We start from the raw sequence: 17,189 nt of genomic DNA, 5'->3' as shown, positions 1-17,189 counted from the left end.
ACAATTCCGGCACTGTTCTGTAAGGCATCTCTCTACTCCTCCCCCCTCGTGGAGTGCATGGGTTTTCCCTGGGTATTCCGGTTTTGTTCCACAGTCCAAATACATTCCGGGTAGGTCATGTAAATTGTCCCATGGTTAGGTTAGGGTTGTGGGGTTGCTGGGTGGAGTAGCTCAAAGGGCTGGAAGGGCATACTCCACGCTATACTTACTCACTGTCCACTAAGCCACTGGCGTTTAGGGCAACAATAAAGGTCCTCTATCTCTGGTGGTCTGGTCTGTCAGTAGATTTCCTCTCAATTTTCACTACTGTCAATCGTATAAGTCCCAACTGGAAACTCAAAAATTACAAGGCACTTAGTTTTAGAACGATTCTTCTTTGCTGTTTCTGTAACAGTTTTGTTTTACCAATCAGGGTTGTTAGCCCTGAGCCGAACCCCCGAATCTGGAGGATCTGTCCACCTTCTGTCATGTTTGGCATGCGTGGCCCTGACTCCAGCCAACGGTCATTGAGCTGCGCAAGCCTCCACACCCTACGACAAGGTTGTGATCCCTTGGAGGGCTCTACGCTGTATCACTGAATAAACAATAAATTACTGTGTTTTGCACTTTGGTCCCTGAGGATTTTTTTTTTCATTTAGCTGTATGCAAGTTTATGGTTGAATGACAATAAACTTCAACTTTAACTTGAAGTGGGCAGTCAGACTGAGATGGGCCGTTCAGCCAATTCATCATGATTGATTTACTTTCTCTCTCAACCCGATTCTCCCGCCTACTCCCTGTATCATCTGTTGTCCTGACTAATCAATATAGCTATAAAGAAGGCAAGATAGCAGCTGTATTTCATCAGGAGTTTGGTTTATCAACTAAAACACTCAAAGAGTTCTGACGAAGTACATGGAGAGCATTCTGACGGGCTGCATCACTGTCTAGCACTGGGGGTGGGGGGAGCTGCTGCACAGAGCTGAGAAAAGCTACAGAAAGTTGTAAAATGCGTCAGCTCCTCGGGTACTAGTCTCAGTAGTATCCAAGACATTTCCAAGGAGTGGTGCCTCAGAGAGGCGACGTCTGTTATTAAGGACCCACATTATCCAGGGATGGCCCTCTTCTCATTGTTATCATCCGGAAGGAGGTTCAGAAGTCTGAAGGCACTTCTTCCCCCCTGCCGTACGATTCCTAAATGGACATTGAACCCATGAACATTACCTCACTTTTTTTTTGTACATTATTTTTAATCTATCCAATATACTATATATATTTCCTGTAATTGATTTACTTTTTTATTTCTATATTATCATGTATTGCACTGAACTGCTGCTGCTAAGTTAAATTTCACAACACATAATAATAAATCTGATTCTGACGCAAGTACCTATCAAACTCTGCTTTAAATATACTTAATGACTTGGCCCCCAGAGCTTCCTATGGCAATGAATTCCACAGATTCACCACTTTATGGCTAAAGAAATTCCTCCTCATCTCTGGTCAGTAATCATCAGTCAGTACTGTAATATATTAAGACATAAGACATAAGACAAAGGAGCAGAAGTAGGCCATTCGGCCTATTGAGTCTGCTCCGCCATTTTATCATGAGCTGATCCATTCTCCCATTTAGTCCCACTCCCCCACCTTCTCACCATAACCTTTGATGCCCTGGCTACTCAGATATCTATCAATCTCTGCCTTAAATACACCCAATGACTTGGCTTCCACTGCTGCCCGTGGCAACAAATTCCATAGATTCACCACCCTGTGATGAAAAAAATTTCTTCGCGTTTCTGTTCTGAATGGGCACCCTTCAATCCTTAAGTCATGCCCTCTTGTACTAGACTCCCCCATCATGGGAAACAACTTTGCCACATCCACTCTGTCCATGCCTTTTAACAATCGAAATGTTTCTATGAGGTCTCCCCTCATTCTTCTAAACTCCAAGGAATACAGTCCAGGGTGGACAAACGTTCCTCATATGTTAACCCTCTCATTCCCAGAATCATTCTAGTGAATCTTCTCTGTACCCTCTCCAACGTCAGCACATCCTTTCTTAAATAAGGAGACCAAAACTGCCCACAGTACTCCAAGTGAGGTCTCACCAGCGCCTTATAGAGCCTCAACATCACATCCCTGCTCTATTCCTGTAGAAATGAATGCCAACATTGCATTCGCCTTCTACACTACCGACTCAACCCGGAGGTTAACCTTAAGGGTATCCTATACGAGGACTCCCAAGTCCCGTTGCATCTCAGAACTTTGAATTCTTTCCCCATTTAAATAATAGTCTGCCCGTTTATTTCTTCTGCCAAAGTGCATAAAGACCATACACAGGTCCTCACAAGCAGCAGTGTCATGAAGATCAAATAAATGTGTCTGGTTAAGATGCAGGCTGGATGACACCAGGGATGGTGCTGGGAGTGCTCAGCGTGTGAGGGAAGAGAAACAGTTGAGACCCTTTCCCCTATCCCCCCACCCCATGTGCTCTTGAGGGTGTCACTGCATTGTGGGTGACCCCCTCCCCCACATAATGTGAGCAGGGAGTTTGTCCAGCATTCTAGCGACTCCCACTGTAAGTTAACGCTGCATTTAGTTCATGTTCAAGTTTAATTGTCATTCAACCATACACAGAAATACAGCCAATGAAACATTGTTCCTCTGGGATCAAGGTACAAAACGCATTCCCAACAGACACACAGCATGCAGCACATGTAACTATGATGGCAGAAAAAATACAGTTACAAAAAATCTTTTCAAAATACAAGTATGGCCCAAGTCCCTAGGGCTTTTCTTTTTGGAGCGAAGGAGGATGAGAGGTGTGTTGTACAAGGTGATAAGAGGCATAGACTGAGTGGACAGACAGTGCCTTTATCCCAGGGCAGAAATGGCTAACATGAGGGAGCACAATTTTAAGGTGATTGGAGGAAAGTATAGGGGAGTGTCAGAGTTTTTACAGAGGGTTGTGGGTACGTGGAAAACACTACCAGGGGTGCTGATAGAGGCAGGTATGTTGGGGACATTTAAGAGGCTCAGATGAACACATGGATGAAAGAAAAATGGAGGCTATGTGTCAGGGAAGGATGAGATTGATCATAGAGTAGGTTAAAAGGTAGGCACAACATCATGGGCTGAAGGGCCTGTGCTGTATTGTTCTGTGTTCTACATTATCCCATTCATCCTTACTGGATTTTGGTGTGTATGGGATGTTCTCTGTTGGGACAAATGAACAAGCTACTCTGCCTTCCATATCTCTGCTGACCATGATCGCAGTTTAGATTAATCTCATCTGCCTGTCCCTAACCCTGCCTGATCCTTGCTGGGTGTGAAGGGCTGGGTTCGTCTGGTTCCCCGAAAGGCGTTAGGTGTTGGTGTTGGTGGCAGCGCCCAGCTCATTCCCTCCTTCCCACCACAGACCCTGAAGAAGAAGGGGTTTAACGGGTGCGACAGCCCCGAGCCTGACGTGGACGACGCCATCGAGCAGAGCCCTTTCATGGAGGACAAGTTTCGGAAGGTCACCGATGACATTGACGTCTTGTTCAAGAGATACGGGGTAAGTGTTGCGCACCACGCTTCACGACATGGGTCATAGTTGTGGCTCCCGGTGGGTGTCTGAGGGACAGGAACGAGATGGTGGGTACCTCCATCGGGTCCCTACAGAGGAAGGAGAGTCTGTTGACCCCTCCTGGACTGGACACAAGAGAGGGTAAGATTTCGATCCTACAGAGGAGGGAGTGTTGTTGACCCTTCCTGAAATCTACACAGGAGTGGGGCAGGTTGTTGACCCCTTTGACCCCTTCTGGAGCTGGCACAGGAGCCAGGGAGGCAGTTAACCCTTTGCGGATCCTATACGGAAGCAGTAATCCTGCATGTGCTTCCCTGGCTCAACACTTTTGGGGAAATGTTCAAGTCCTTTTCTGTCCCCTTGAGTGACATCTGTTTCTCTGTACGGGTCGGGCGGGGAATTATCAACAAGCCAAAGGGCCTGCAACCATTGATCTGTGTAGCCATTTGTTTCTTGTGGTGCCATGGTTTAATGACAGGTTGCATTGCCTTCTGCCTTTAATCCTGACTCTGGGAAGGTCGTCTCCTCACCACCCCAGACCACTGTGTGTGTTGCTTGAGGCCAGGGTGTGGCCCCTCTTGTTCATGCTGTGTGACCTCTCCTCCTTCACATTCCCTTTCCCCTCCAGTCAACCATGCAGCCCACGAACTTCAGTGTGCCAGTGACCATCTCCATCGGCAGTCAGAGCGTGTTGCCCTACAGCGACCCCGGCTCATCCCTGGTTAGCCCCTCGCTGGTGACCACCTCGCTCACCGATTCCAGCCTTCTGAGCCCGCAGCAGACTGTGATGAGGAGGAACACCGTGTCTCCTGGCATTCCCTCCAGGCCGCCGAGTTCCGGCAACCCAGGTAAAGGTTAAAGATCAGCTTTACTTGTCACACATATATCGAAATATGCCATGAAATGAGTCGGTCGTGTCAGAGCCCAACACAGTCTGTGGATTTGCTGGGGGCAGCCTGCAAGTGTCACCAGCAGCAACATAATACCCCCAACTTACTAACCCTCCCCTGAGCGTGTTTGGAATGTGGGAGGGAATCAGGACCCGAGCAAGCCCACACAGTCACAGTGAGGATGTACAAACTTCTTATGCTTCAGTGGCTGTGAGTGTTGTGACATCTCAACTGAGGTGGGGAGGTTTCAGAGGTAGGGGTGGTTGTGGGGAGGGCCCAGTGCTCATTCTCTCCCCCCCCCCCTTGTTCTAACACTACCTTCTGTCCGTCCGTATCTCCAGGTGCATTGGTGGGACCAGAGCTCTCTACGTCCAACGGAGGGTGCCCAAGCCCTGTAGGTGAGTGATGCCGCTGTGCGCAGTGAGCCATGGGTTCTCCTTGTAAGGGGCAGGGCTGCGGGTTGGTTCAGATCAAATGTTCTAGGAGCAGCATGGGTCAGCTGCCTCGGTGATTATTTATGTAGAGATACAGCACGGTAACAGGCCACTCCAACCCAAGTCCACAGCCATCTGTGGCAATTGCATGTGCCAACTGCAACGCCACTGTGCCACCCCTCACTGTGTGTTCCCAGTACATTGCGGCACAGCGGGTAAACTTACTACCTCTTAGCTCCAGAAACCTTGGGCTCAATCCCGACCTCTCTCCTCCCCTTCCTTAAAGAATCAGGTTTATTATCATGGTGAAATGTGTTGTTTTGCAGTGGCATTGTACAGCAAGGCATAAAATTACTATTAATCACAATAAGAAATATAAAAAATAAGTAATGCAAAATAGTGAGGTAATGTTCATGGACGGCACAGAAATCTGAAAGCGAAGTGTCGTCATCGTCGTCATTATGTGCCATGTCGTATGGTGTGGCCGATCATGATTGTTCTTGGCAAATTTTTCTACAGAAGTGGTTTGCCATTGCCTTCTTCTGGCAATGGCAGCCCTAGCCATTATCAATACTCGTCAGAGATTGTTTTGCCTGGCATCAGTGGTCACATAACCAGGACTTGTGGTATACACCAGGTGCTCATATGACCATCCACCACCTGCTCCCTTGGCCACATGTGACTCTGAGCAGGGGGCTAACCAGGTACCACACCTTGCCCAAGGTTGACCAGCAGACTAGTGGAGGGAAGGTGTGCCTTACACCTTCTTTGGTAGAGACTTATCTCTACCAGGGCAGGAAGAGGATGTTTCTAAAACATTCACTGCCCACATCCCACAAACCAGATGGAATATAATATAGGGAAGTTAAAAGTTCAAAATAAGAATATATAGTATATAAATTTACTTTGAACTTTGAATTTTGAAGTGTGTGGTCATGGAGTTATGTAGAAAGAATAAAGGTATAGGCAACTTTCTAAATGGGGAGAAAATTGAAAATTGGGGTGCAAAGGGACGTGGTGTCCTGATGCAGAATTCCCTAAGGGTTAGCTTGCAGGTTTAGTCATTGGTAAGGAAGGCAAATGCAATGTTGGCGTTCATTTCCAGAGCACCAGAATGTAAAAGCAAGGATGTAATGCTGAGGCATTGGTGAGACCACATTTGGAGTATTGTGAGCAGTTTTGTGTCCGGTATCTAAGAAACAAGATTCTGGCATTTGAGAGGGTCTAGCAGAGGTTCATGAGAATGATCTCAGGGTTAACGTATGAGGGGTGTCTGATGGCTCTGGGCCTGTACTCGCTGGGGGCGTGGTCTCCTAAAACTTATCAAATATTGAAAGTCCTGGATTATGTGGATGTGGAGAGGATGTTTCCTGTAGTGGGGAAGTTTAGGACCATTGGGCACAGTCTCAAAATGTCAGGACATCACTTAGAACAGAAATGGGAAGGAATTTCTTTAGCCAGAGGGTGGTGAATCTGTGGAATTTGTTGCCACAGATGGCTGTGGAGGCCTAGTCACTGAGTATATTTAAAATGGAGGTTGATGGGTAAGGGCACGCAGAAGGCAGGAGAATGGGGTTGAAAGGGAAAATAAATCATCCATGATGGAATGATGAAGCAGACTCAGTGGTCCAAATGGCCTATTTCTGCTGCATAATCTTTTATGGTCTGAACCCAAGGATGTGTGGGTTGGTTGTTGCCACTGTAAATTGATCCTCCCCCCACCCAGGTGAAGGGTAAAGTCTGAGGGCAAGGGGTTGCTGCTGTACTAAGCTTTTGTGTAGATGAATGGTAGGTGGAATGTATGGACTTATTGGGCTGAAGTTGTGACTGTACAATAGAGGTCCAAGTGTTGCTGGATGAGCTTTATATAGTTCGCCATCATAAATAGCATGCTCATTTCTAGTGCCTTCTATAGGAAGGCTGTAAAAGCTTTTGAGAGGTACAGAGATGATTAGGATGCTGAGGATTAGGCCTGGATTAGAGGACATGTTTTATGAGGAAAGGATGAGTGATCTAGGGTTTTTCTGTTTGGAGAGAAGGGTGAGAGGAGACTGGATAGAGGTGTACAAGATGATAAGAGGAGTAGATAAAGTCAGAGACTCTTGCCTTGGGTGGAAATGGCTAATATGAGAGGACATAATTTAAGGCGATTGGGGGAAAGTATCAGGGGGAATGTCAGAGGTAGAATTTTTACATAGAGTTGAGAAAATCTGCAGATGTTGGAAATTCAAGCAACACACAGAAAACACTGGAGGAACTCAGCAGGTCAGGCAGCATCTATGGAAAACAGTAAACAGTCAATGTTTCGGGCTGAGGCCCCTTATCAGGACTGGAAAAAATGATGAGAAGATAAAGCAAGAAAGGGAGGGGAGGAAGAAATGCAAGGTGGTAGTTGTAAAGTGAAACCGGGAAAGGGAGAGTGGTGAAGTGAAGAGCTGGGAAGCTGATAGTTGAAAGAGATAAAGGGCTGGAGAAGTGGGAATCTGATAGGAAAGGCTGGAAGACCATGGATGAAAAGGAAGGGGGAAGGAGTACCAGAGGAAGGTGCTAGGCAGGTAAGGAGATGAGAGGGGAATGGGAATGGTGAGGGGGGGGGCAATTGCCAGAAGTTTGAAAGATCGATGTTCATGCTTTCAAGTTGGAGGCTACCCAGATGTAATATAAGATGTTGCTCCTCCACCCTGAGAGTGGCCTCATCGTGCACTAGAGGAGGCCATGGATTGACATGTTTATGGGAATGGGAAGTAGAATTGAAATGGGTAGCTGCTGATGGACAGAGCGTAGGTGCTGGGCGAAGCGGTTTCCCAGTCTATATCGGGTCTCGCTGATATACTGGAGGCCACACCGGGAGCTTTGGATAAAGTAGATGACCCCAACAGACTCTCAGGTGTAGTGTTGCCTCACCTGGAAGGACTGTTTGAGGACCTGAATGGTAGTGAGGGAGGAGGTGTAGGGGCAGGTTTGGCACTTGTTTCACTTGTAAGGATAAGAACCAGGAGGGAGTTCAGTGGGAGGGATGAATGGACAAGGGAGTCACGTAGGGAACAGTCCCTGTGGAAAGCAGAAAGTGGGAAAGATGTGCTTGGTGGTGCATCCAGTTGAAGATGGTGGAAGTTACAGACAGACTTCATTTGTACAGAGTGGTGGGTGTGTGGAACACGCTGCCTGGGGTGGTAGAGGCCCATTAGGGACATTTAAGAAACTCTTAAGCACATGGATGATACAAAGCTCAAAGTCAATGTACATACCATATACTAATATACTAAGTCAATGTCACCATATACTACCCTGAGATTAATTTTCTTCTGGACTTTCACAGGAAAATAGCAAACTACGATAGTTATGAAAAATTATGCATAAATAAATACTGGAAAATAACTAATGTGCGAAAGAAGACACATGGTGCAAATAAAAAAATGAAAGGCTACTTGGGAGAGAAGGGTTAGACTGATAGAGTCAACACAACATCATAGGCCGAATGGCCTGTACTGTTCTGTGCTCTAAGTCGTTTCACAGTACGTTGTCAGGTTAAAAGAGACAAAGGGAAAGTCTTGGTCATTGCCATACAGCCCTTCAGCACATTATCTCTGCTACTCTCTTTGGTCATCTACAGTAATCCTTTTGCCTTGTCCTTCTCTGCCTTGCACGTTTGAGTCAGTCTCAGTGCCCTTAAGACAGAGTGGCTGTATCTGATTCCTCCACCTCTTCTGGCTGCGTGGGTATCAACCACTCTTTTTTTTAAAATTTATTTTATTTAGAGATATAGCAGGGAACAGGCTCTTCCAGCCCAACAAGCTGCACGGCCCAGTAACCCACCTATTTAACCCTAGTCTACTCACAGGACAATTTACAATGACCAATTAACCTACTAACTGGTCTTTGGACTGTGGGAGGAAACCAAAGCACCCAGTGGAAACCCACATTTCAAGGAGAGGATGTGCAAACTCCTTACAGATGGTGTCAGAGTTGAACTCCAAACTCCGATGCCTCAAGTTGTAACAGTGTCACGCTAACCACTACGCCAACGTGTATTAGTGGGGGTTATTAGTGTCACATGTGCCAAGGTCCAGTGAAAGCTTGTCTTGCAGTCTGTTCATGCCCATGAAATCATTACGCAATGCACTGAGCTCAAATAATGTAAAATAATAAATTGTAAAAGCTATTTAAAAAGTACAGTGCAGGTAAAAGATGAAAGTGCAAGGTCACAACGAGGTACATTATGAGGCCAAGAATCCATCTTAACATCTTCCCTTCTTTATATCTGCTCAGCTAGGACAGTAGAGCTGCCAGGTAAAATAGTTGAATGCTCCTCTTGCGGGATGTGGGAAGGCAGGGAGACCTCCAATGTCCTTGGCGACTACAACTGCGGCAAGTGCACCCAGCTGCAGCTTCTATTAATCTGCGTTAAGAAGTTGGAGCTGGAACTAGATGAACTCCAGATCATTCGGAAGGCTGAGGGGGACGATAGATGGGACATATAGAGAGGTAGTTACATCCAAGGTGCAAGATACTGGGTGACAGCCAGGAAGGAGAAAGGAGTTAAGGAGCTAGTGCAGAGTACCCCCGTGGCCATCCCCCTCAACAACAGGTAGATCACTTTGAATACTGTTGGGAGAGGTTGACCTAACAGAGGGAAGTCACAGTGGTTGGGTCTCTGGCACCGAGTCTGGCTCTGCAACTCAGAAAAGAAGGGGGGGAGAAGAGGCACACTGTGGTAATAGGGGATTTGCTAAGAGAACTAACAAGAGGTTCTGTAGGTGAGAATGAGATTCTTGGATGTTATGTTGCCTCCCCGGTGCCAGGGTCTGGGATATCTCAGATCGAGTCCTCAGCATACTTAAGTGGGAGCCAGAAGTTGTGGTCCATGTAGGTTCCAATGACGTGGGTAGGATGAGTAACAAAGTTTTGCATAGGGAGTTCAGGGAGTTAGGTGCTAAGTTAAAGGGCAGGACCTCCAGGTTTGTGATCTCAGGATTGCTACCCGTGCCGCATGCTAGTGAGGCCAGAACTAGGAAGATTGTACATGGCTAAGGAGTTGGTGTAGGAGGGAGAGCATAAGATTTTTGGATCATTGGACTCTCTTCCAGCAATGGTGGGAACTGTCCAGATTGGAGGGTTTGTTAATGCTGCATGGTGGTGTTTAAACTAGAGTTACAGGGGGATGGGAACCAGAGTGCTAAAACAGCAGATGTCATGGAGGCAGATGTTGGTAAGACTTTAGACAAAGTTAGGAATCAAAAAGTTGAGCATGGTGTCCTGAGCTGCGTATATTTCAATACAAGAAGTATCATAGGAAAGGTGGATGATAGTGCTAAAGATGAGGTAGCTGGTTTACAGAGATAATATGTAGTGAGGAGAGAATGTTGATAGGGCAAAATTACAGTCAACAGGATGGGTCGCAATGTAAAAGGCTGACAAAATCAAAAAAGGTGAATACAGGACTGAAGATGTTGCATTTGAATGTGTGCAGAATACAGAATAAGGTAGATGAGCTGTTGCAGATTGTCATGTGGATGCTGTAGGCGGCACTGAATCATGGCTGAAAGAAGATTATAGCTGGAAGCTTAATGTCCAAGGATACACATTGTATTGAAAGGACAGGCAGAAAGGCAGAGGGGGTGGCATTGCTTTGTTGGTAAAAAATGAAATCAAATCATTAGAAAGAAGTAATATAGTGCTGGAAGGTGTTGAATCATTGTAGATAGAGCTAAGGAATTGCAAGGGTAAAAAGACCCTGATGAAAGTTGTATACAGACCCCCAAACAGTAGTAAGGATGTGGTCTACTAATTACAATGGGAGATAGAAACTGCATGCCAAAAGGGCTACAATAGTTATGGGGGATTTCAATATGCAGGTAAATTGGGAAAATCAGGTCGGTGCTGGATTCCAGGAGGGGGAATTTATAGAGTGCTTATGAGATGGCTTTTTAGAGCAGCTCAGAGTTGAGCCCACTAAGGGATCAGCTATTCTGGATTGGGTGTTGTGTAATGAACCAGAATATATTAAGAGAGCTCAAGGTAAAATAACCCTAAGGGTAAAGTGATCATGATATGATCAAAATTACCCTGAAATTTGAGAAGGAGAGGCTGAAGCCAGTTTATCAGTATTACAGTGAAGTAAAGGGAATTACAGAGGCATGAGAGAGGAGATGGACAGATTGATTGGAAAAGGACACTGGCAGGGATGACGGTAGAGCAGCAATGGCTGGATTTTCTGGATGCAATTCAGAAGGCACAGGATGTATACATCCCAAAGAGGAAGAAATATTCTAAAGGCAAGATGACACAACTGTAGCTGACAAGAGAAGTCAAAGCAAACATGAAAGCCAAAGAGACTGCACATAATAGAGCCAAAGTTGGTGGGAAATTAGAGGATTGGGAAGCTTTTAAAAACCAACAGAAGGCAACTAAAAAAGTCAATAAGAAGGTAAAGATGGAATATGAGAGTAAGCTAGCCAGTAATATTAAAGAGGATACCAAAAGTTTCTTCAGATACACAATGTGTAAAAGAGAGGCAAGAATGGATATTGGACTGCTGGAAAACGATGCTGGAGAGGTATTAATGGGGTACAAGAAAATGTTAGAGGAACTGAATAAATATTTTGCATCAGTCTTCACCATGGAAGACACTAGTAGTATGGTGGAAGTTCCAGGTGTCAGGAGTCATGAAGTGTGTCGGTCATTACTGGAGAGAAGGCTCTTTGGAAACTGAAAGGTCTGACTGTAGTTAAGTGTAGGTAAGTCATCTGGACCAGATGGTGTACACCCCAGGGTTCTGAAAGAGGTGGCTGAAGAGATTTGGAGGCATTAGTAATGATCTTTCAACAATCGCAAGATTCTGGAATGGTTCCGGAAGACTGGAATATTGTAAATGTCACTCCACTATTCAAGAAGGGAGAGAGGCAGAAGAAAGGAAACTATATGCCTGTAAACCTGACCTCAGTGGCTGGAAAGATGTTGGAATTGTTTATTAAGGATGAGGTCTCAGAGTACTTGGAAGCACATGATAAAATAGGCCATAGTCAGTATGATTTCCTCAAGGGAAAATCTTGCCTGACAAATCCGTTGGAATATTTTGAAGAAATAGCAAATATAATTTTGCAGGATACCAAAGTTGATGTTGTGTACTTGGATTTTCAAAAGGCTTTTGACACAGTGCCACTCATGAGGCTGCTTAACGAACTATGCGCCCATGGTATAACAGAAAAGATTCCAGCATGGATAAAGTAGTGGCTGATTGGCAGGAGGCAAAAGAGTGGGAATAAAGGGAGCCTTTTCTGATTGGCTGCCAGTGACTAGTGGTGTTCCACAGGGGTCAGTGTTGGGACCGATTTTTTTCAATGTTATATGTCAATGATTTGGAGAATGGAATTGATGACTTTGTTGCAAAATTTGTAGATGATATGAAGATAGGTAGAGGGGCAGGTAGTTTTGAGGAAGTAGAGATGCTACAGAAGGACCTAGACAGATTGGAGGAATAGTAAAGAAATGGCAGATGGTATACAGTGTCGAAAAGTGTATTGTCATGCACTTTGGTAAAAGAAATGAAAGGGTTGACTCTTTACTAAATAGGGAGAAAATACACACAAAAAAAAATGAGGCACAAAGAGACTTGGGAGTCCTTGTGCAGGATTCCCTAAAGGTTAATTTGCAGGTTGAGTCTCTAGTGAATAAGGCAAGTGCAATGTCAGCATTACTTTCGAGAGGACTAGAATATAAAAGCAAGGATGTAACGTTGAGACTTCATAAAGCATTGGTGACACCTCACTCGGAGTATTGTGAGCAATTTTGGGCCCCTTATCTTTGAAAGGATGTGCTGACATTGGAGAGGGTTCAAAGGTGCTTCACAAAAATGACTCTGGCTTGTCATATGAAGCATGTTTGATGACTCTGGGCCTGTATTCACTAGAATTCAGAAGAATGAGAGATGACCTCTTTAAAACCTATCGAATGGTGAAAGGCCTTGATAGAGTGGATGTGGAGAGAGTGTTTCATATGATGAGGAAGCCTAATTTCAGAGGACACAGCTTCAGAATAGAGGGGGTGTCCTTTTAGAATGAAGATGAGGAATTTCTTTAGCCAGAGCGTGGTGAATCTGTGGAATTCTTTGCCACAAGCGGGAGCCAAGTCTTTATGTATATTTAAGGCAGAGGTTGATGACTTCTTGAGTGTGAAGGGATACGGGGAGATTGGAGCTGAGAGGAAAATTGGATCAGCCATGAAGAAATGGTGGAGCATCCCCGATGGGCCCAATGGCCTAATTCTGCTCCTATAGTTTATGGTCCTATGTTCTATGGGTAGGGTCGTTGAATTTGCTGGCTGCTTTACTGAGGCAGTGAGAAGTGTAGACAGAGCCAATAGAGGGCAGGCTGGCTTCTGTGATGTGCTGAGCTGTGCCTGCAAATCGGCAACTGCTCATGGAGGGAGCAGTTACCTTGCCAAGCCATGGTGCATCCAGACAGAATCTTTTTTTTATATGGTATATCGACAAAAGAGGGGCCAGACCAGGAGAGCAAGATTCAGTAGAATGCTAAGGTACCACTGGCAGTGCTGGATTACCTCACACTCCGGTTTCAAACATTCGAGGAATGCAGGGTGACGTCAATTCTGACATTCAACGCTCTCAGTAGCTGTCAGCCCTACAGGAGCGAGCAGCAGCTCAGCCAGTGCCAAGCTCTTCCCTATGGCTCTGATCTGGGCGATCCAGTAATGCAAGAACCTGCTGCCATCACTGAGTGACTCATCCAATCCACACCTGGTACAGGCAGCTCAGAGCAAATCTGCTGTTGCCTCATTACAGTAGCATTAGTGTTTAATGCAATGCTGTTACAGCTCGGGGCGTCAGAGTTTGGAGTTCGATCCCACCGTCCCTTAAAAGGAGTTTGTACGCCCTCCTCTTGGAATGTGTGCGCCTTCTCCGGCTGCTCCAGTTTCCTCCCACAGTCCTAGGCGTACTGATTAGGAAGTTAATTGGTCGTTGTAAACTGTCCTGTGATGGGGCTATGGTTAAGTCAGAGGGTTGCTGGCAGTGCGGCTCAAAGGGGCAGAAGAGGCTATTCCACGCTGTATCACTAAATAGATGGAGCCTCTGAACAGCAGCAGGGCAGGGAATAAAGGGGACAGAGAGTTGTGGACACAGCACATCATTGAAACCAGCCTCCCTGTTGTGGACTCTGATCATGCTTTACCGAAGCAGTGAGAAGTGCAGACAAAGTCCCCACCCACCACAGATTTCCTGGAGTGGGACCAACAGCTCTTACCCCATGTTAAAGATCATTTATAATCTTTCCGTAGTGCAGTAAGACAGACTCACAATCTACCTCATGCTGACCTTGCACCTTACTCTGTGCCTGAACTGCACTTTCTGTGTAGCTGTTACACTTTATTCTGCATTGTAATCTTTTTACTTTGTTCTACTTCAATGCACTGTGTATGAACAGTATGCAAGAAAAATTGTTTTGCAATAGTACTGTCCAGTACATAAATTATTACAGTATTGTGCTGAAGTCTTGGGCATATATAAAGACTTTTGCACAGGACTATAATTGTCAACATGGAGCAGAGAGTGAGTTTGTAAATCTGGAGGGAGCAAAGGACATTGGGGATGGCGAGGGTGGAGCACCATGAGGGGGATGTGGGGCAGGTGGCAGAGCAGTGCCAAGGATGCATGTGCAGACATACCCGGCCCTGAGACGCCAGGCAAGGTCATTTGATCCCAAGCATTTGGTTAATTGATCATTACAGAATGTCTCTCTGGTGCTTCTCGCTCGCTCCCTTCTGCCCTCTCACTTTCCCAAACATTTCCCCTCTCCCTGCACCCTTCCCCCTCTTAAGCAACAATAAAGGCCCATATCAGAATCCGGTTTATCCTCACTCACATATGTCATGATTTTTTTTTTTTGCAATAGCAAAATTAATACAGTACTGTGTAAAAGTGTTAGGTTCCCTAGCTGTATGTGTGTGTGTATATATATATATGCCTAAGACTTCTGTGCAGCACTGCATAAATTACAACGAGAAATAACAAAAGGGAGCAAAATAATGAGGTAGCATTTGTGAGTTCATGAACCATTCAGAAATCTGATGGCAAAGAGGAAGAAGCAGCTCCTAGAATGTTGAGTGTGTTTCATCAAGCTCCTGTACCTCCTCCCTGATGGTAGAAATAAGAAGAGGGTATATCCTGGTGAGCTTCCTTAAAGGTGGACTCTGGTTGGGTGATAGGTCACAGGTTTAAAGTGAAAGGTGAAATATTTAAGGGAAACCTGAGGGGGTACCTCTTCACTCAGAGGGTGGTGAGAGTGTGGAACGAGCTACCAGCGGAATTAGATGTGGGTTCAATTATAACATTTAATAGAAGTTTGGAGGAACTGGAAGACTGAAGAAGCGTCTTGGCCTGAAATGTCGAACTGTTTGCTCTTTTCCATTGATGTTGCTTGAGCTCCTGAGTTCCTCCAGCATTTTGTGTGAGGTGCTTTGGATTTCCAGCAACTGCAGACTTTCTTGAGTTTAGATAGATACACCAGGGAGAGGAGTTTGAAGGGGTATAGTCTGGGTGCAGTCAGATGGGACTTGGCAGAAAATTGGGTCAGCATAGATGGGATAGACTGAAAGGCCTATTTCTGTACTGTACTGCTCCATAACTTTGTGACAAACTTTCCACTGTTTCTTGGTACAAATGACAACAAACCACTTGGGGATGGGTCAGGTCTGTAAACAGACAAGAAGGGGTGACGGATGGGCAGGGGATGGGGTGTAGCGCCATGGTATTGGGATCGTGCCCTTCCAGTGGATGTGTGCCCAGTCTCCCTGCTTACATAGGGCCAGAATTTGTTCCCAACTAACAAACAATCCGGTCAGTGAGGCAAAACCTTCGGTGAAGCTGGCTCTACCAAACAGGCTGTCCTATCTTCGATATTCTGCCAGAGGTTCACAGTTGGCTGTGGAGCTCACTGAGAGATCTAAAACACTGGACGATGCCATGTGTGAGTGTGTGTGTGGGTCTGTGGTTCTTGGTGTGTGTGTGTGTGTATTTTGCTGGTCAGTGTGGAATCCTTGGCTTGCTCTCTCCGCCCCCTCCCGGAGACTCCCTGCCGGAGGTTTCACTGGAATCTGCTGAGCGTCACATTGCCAAAAGGTATTTGCATTGCGACAGTGGTAATGAGAGTGACTTGCAGAGAGGTTAAATTCCCTGGTTTTCTCAGTGGTCATTGCATCCTGCAATAATCTGAATCTTCAGAGCACCCCTCCCCACCTCCCATTTAACCAATTTTTATAGGAACACAATAGAGAGCGTCCTGACCAACTGCATCATCACCTAGCTCAGAAATTGCAAGACATCTGGCCTTAAGTCCCTACAAAGGATTGCGGGGACTGCTGAGAGGATGATCGGGGTCTCCTCCACTCATCTGAGACTTTTATCAGGAGCGCTGCATACTCAGGGCCCTTAGCATTGCCAATTATCTTTCCCAACCGTCCCACAATCTTTTTGACCCCCTACCATCAGGCAGGAGGCATCGTAGCATTAGGACAAGAACTGTTAGGATGGGAAACAGCTTCTTCTCCCAGGCTGTGATACTATTGACCAGCCAGGTCTCATCACATATGAAGCATCGATGGCATTCTACTGTTTACTGTTTAACTTCTGTCGTAAATGCACCTTATTATTTGTTAATGTATTTGTGGTAACACTGTGTGTGTGAATTATATGTACTGTGTTGTGAACCTTGGTCCAGAGGAACTTTGTCTTGTTTGGCGGTGTACATGAGTATGGTTACATGATAGTAAACTTGAACTTGAACCCTTTAGCCAAGGAAATTCTCTTTTGCCCTTTACTCTGGAGCATGGACAGATAAAGCCCAACTAGGTCATGGGTGATACAGGAATGCTGTTAGGTTCCCAGGAGATAGGGAGGCTTTGAGAAGAAGCTTCATTGTCCGGGACCCAGGCACAGCTGCTGGCAGAAACACAGTGGAAATGTGTGGTGATCAAGAGAGCAGTGCTGGAAGAACACAGAGAATCTGTGCGTGCGTCGGGGCTGGAGGAACTCAGAAGGTGAGACAGCATCTGTGGCGGGAAATGGACAGTTGATGCTCAGGGTCCAGACTTCCCATTCCTCAATTCCCATCTTTCCAATCCTCCCCACAACTTATGCAACCTCCTCCCCCACCAGTCCAGTCCCTTCACCTGCTCTCAAACGCTAACAACTTTCAGTTGTCATGGCATGGTAGTGTTGCAGTCAGAGTAACACTATTAAGCACCAGTGTTCAATTATGCCAGGAATTTGCAAATTCTCCCGGTGGCCACGTGATTTTCCTCTGG

At 45.8% G+C, this 17,189-nt stretch overlaps 1 protein-coding gene across 6 annotated transcripts in view; it reads left to right on the top strand.

The window, feature by feature from the left end:
• Positions 1–17,189, top strand: part of LOC140212750 (myocyte-specific enhancer factor 2D homolog) — a 111,877-nt gene that overhangs the window by 69,037 nt on the left and 25,651 nt on the right. For 4 of the 6 annotated variants that reach the window (XM_072283934.1, XM_072283943.1, XM_072283914.1 and 1 more), the window contains exons 5-7: positions 3,398–3,535; positions 4,176–4,395; positions 4,779–4,835. In XM_072283934.1, coding sequence (XP_072140035.1) covers positions 3,398–3,535; positions 4,176–4,395; positions 4,779–4,835 — 415 coding nt within the window. The remainder of the gene's footprint in view (positions 1–3,397; positions 3,536–4,175; positions 4,396–4,778; positions 4,836–17,189) is intronic. The other 2 variants (XM_072283958.1, XM_072283949.1) reach the window with 1 other exon arrangement.

This window comes from Mobula birostris, chromosome 2 (assembly GCF_030028105.1).
Source record: "Mobula birostris isolate sMobBir1 chromosome 2, sMobBir1.hap1, whole genome shotgun sequence".
Lineage (NCBI taxonomy): Eukaryota > Metazoa > Chordata > Chondrichthyes > Myliobatiformes > Myliobatidae > Mobula > Mobula birostris.
The sequence above is the reverse complement of the archived record's forward strand: the minus strand, read 5'-3'. Positions and strand labels throughout refer to the sequence as shown.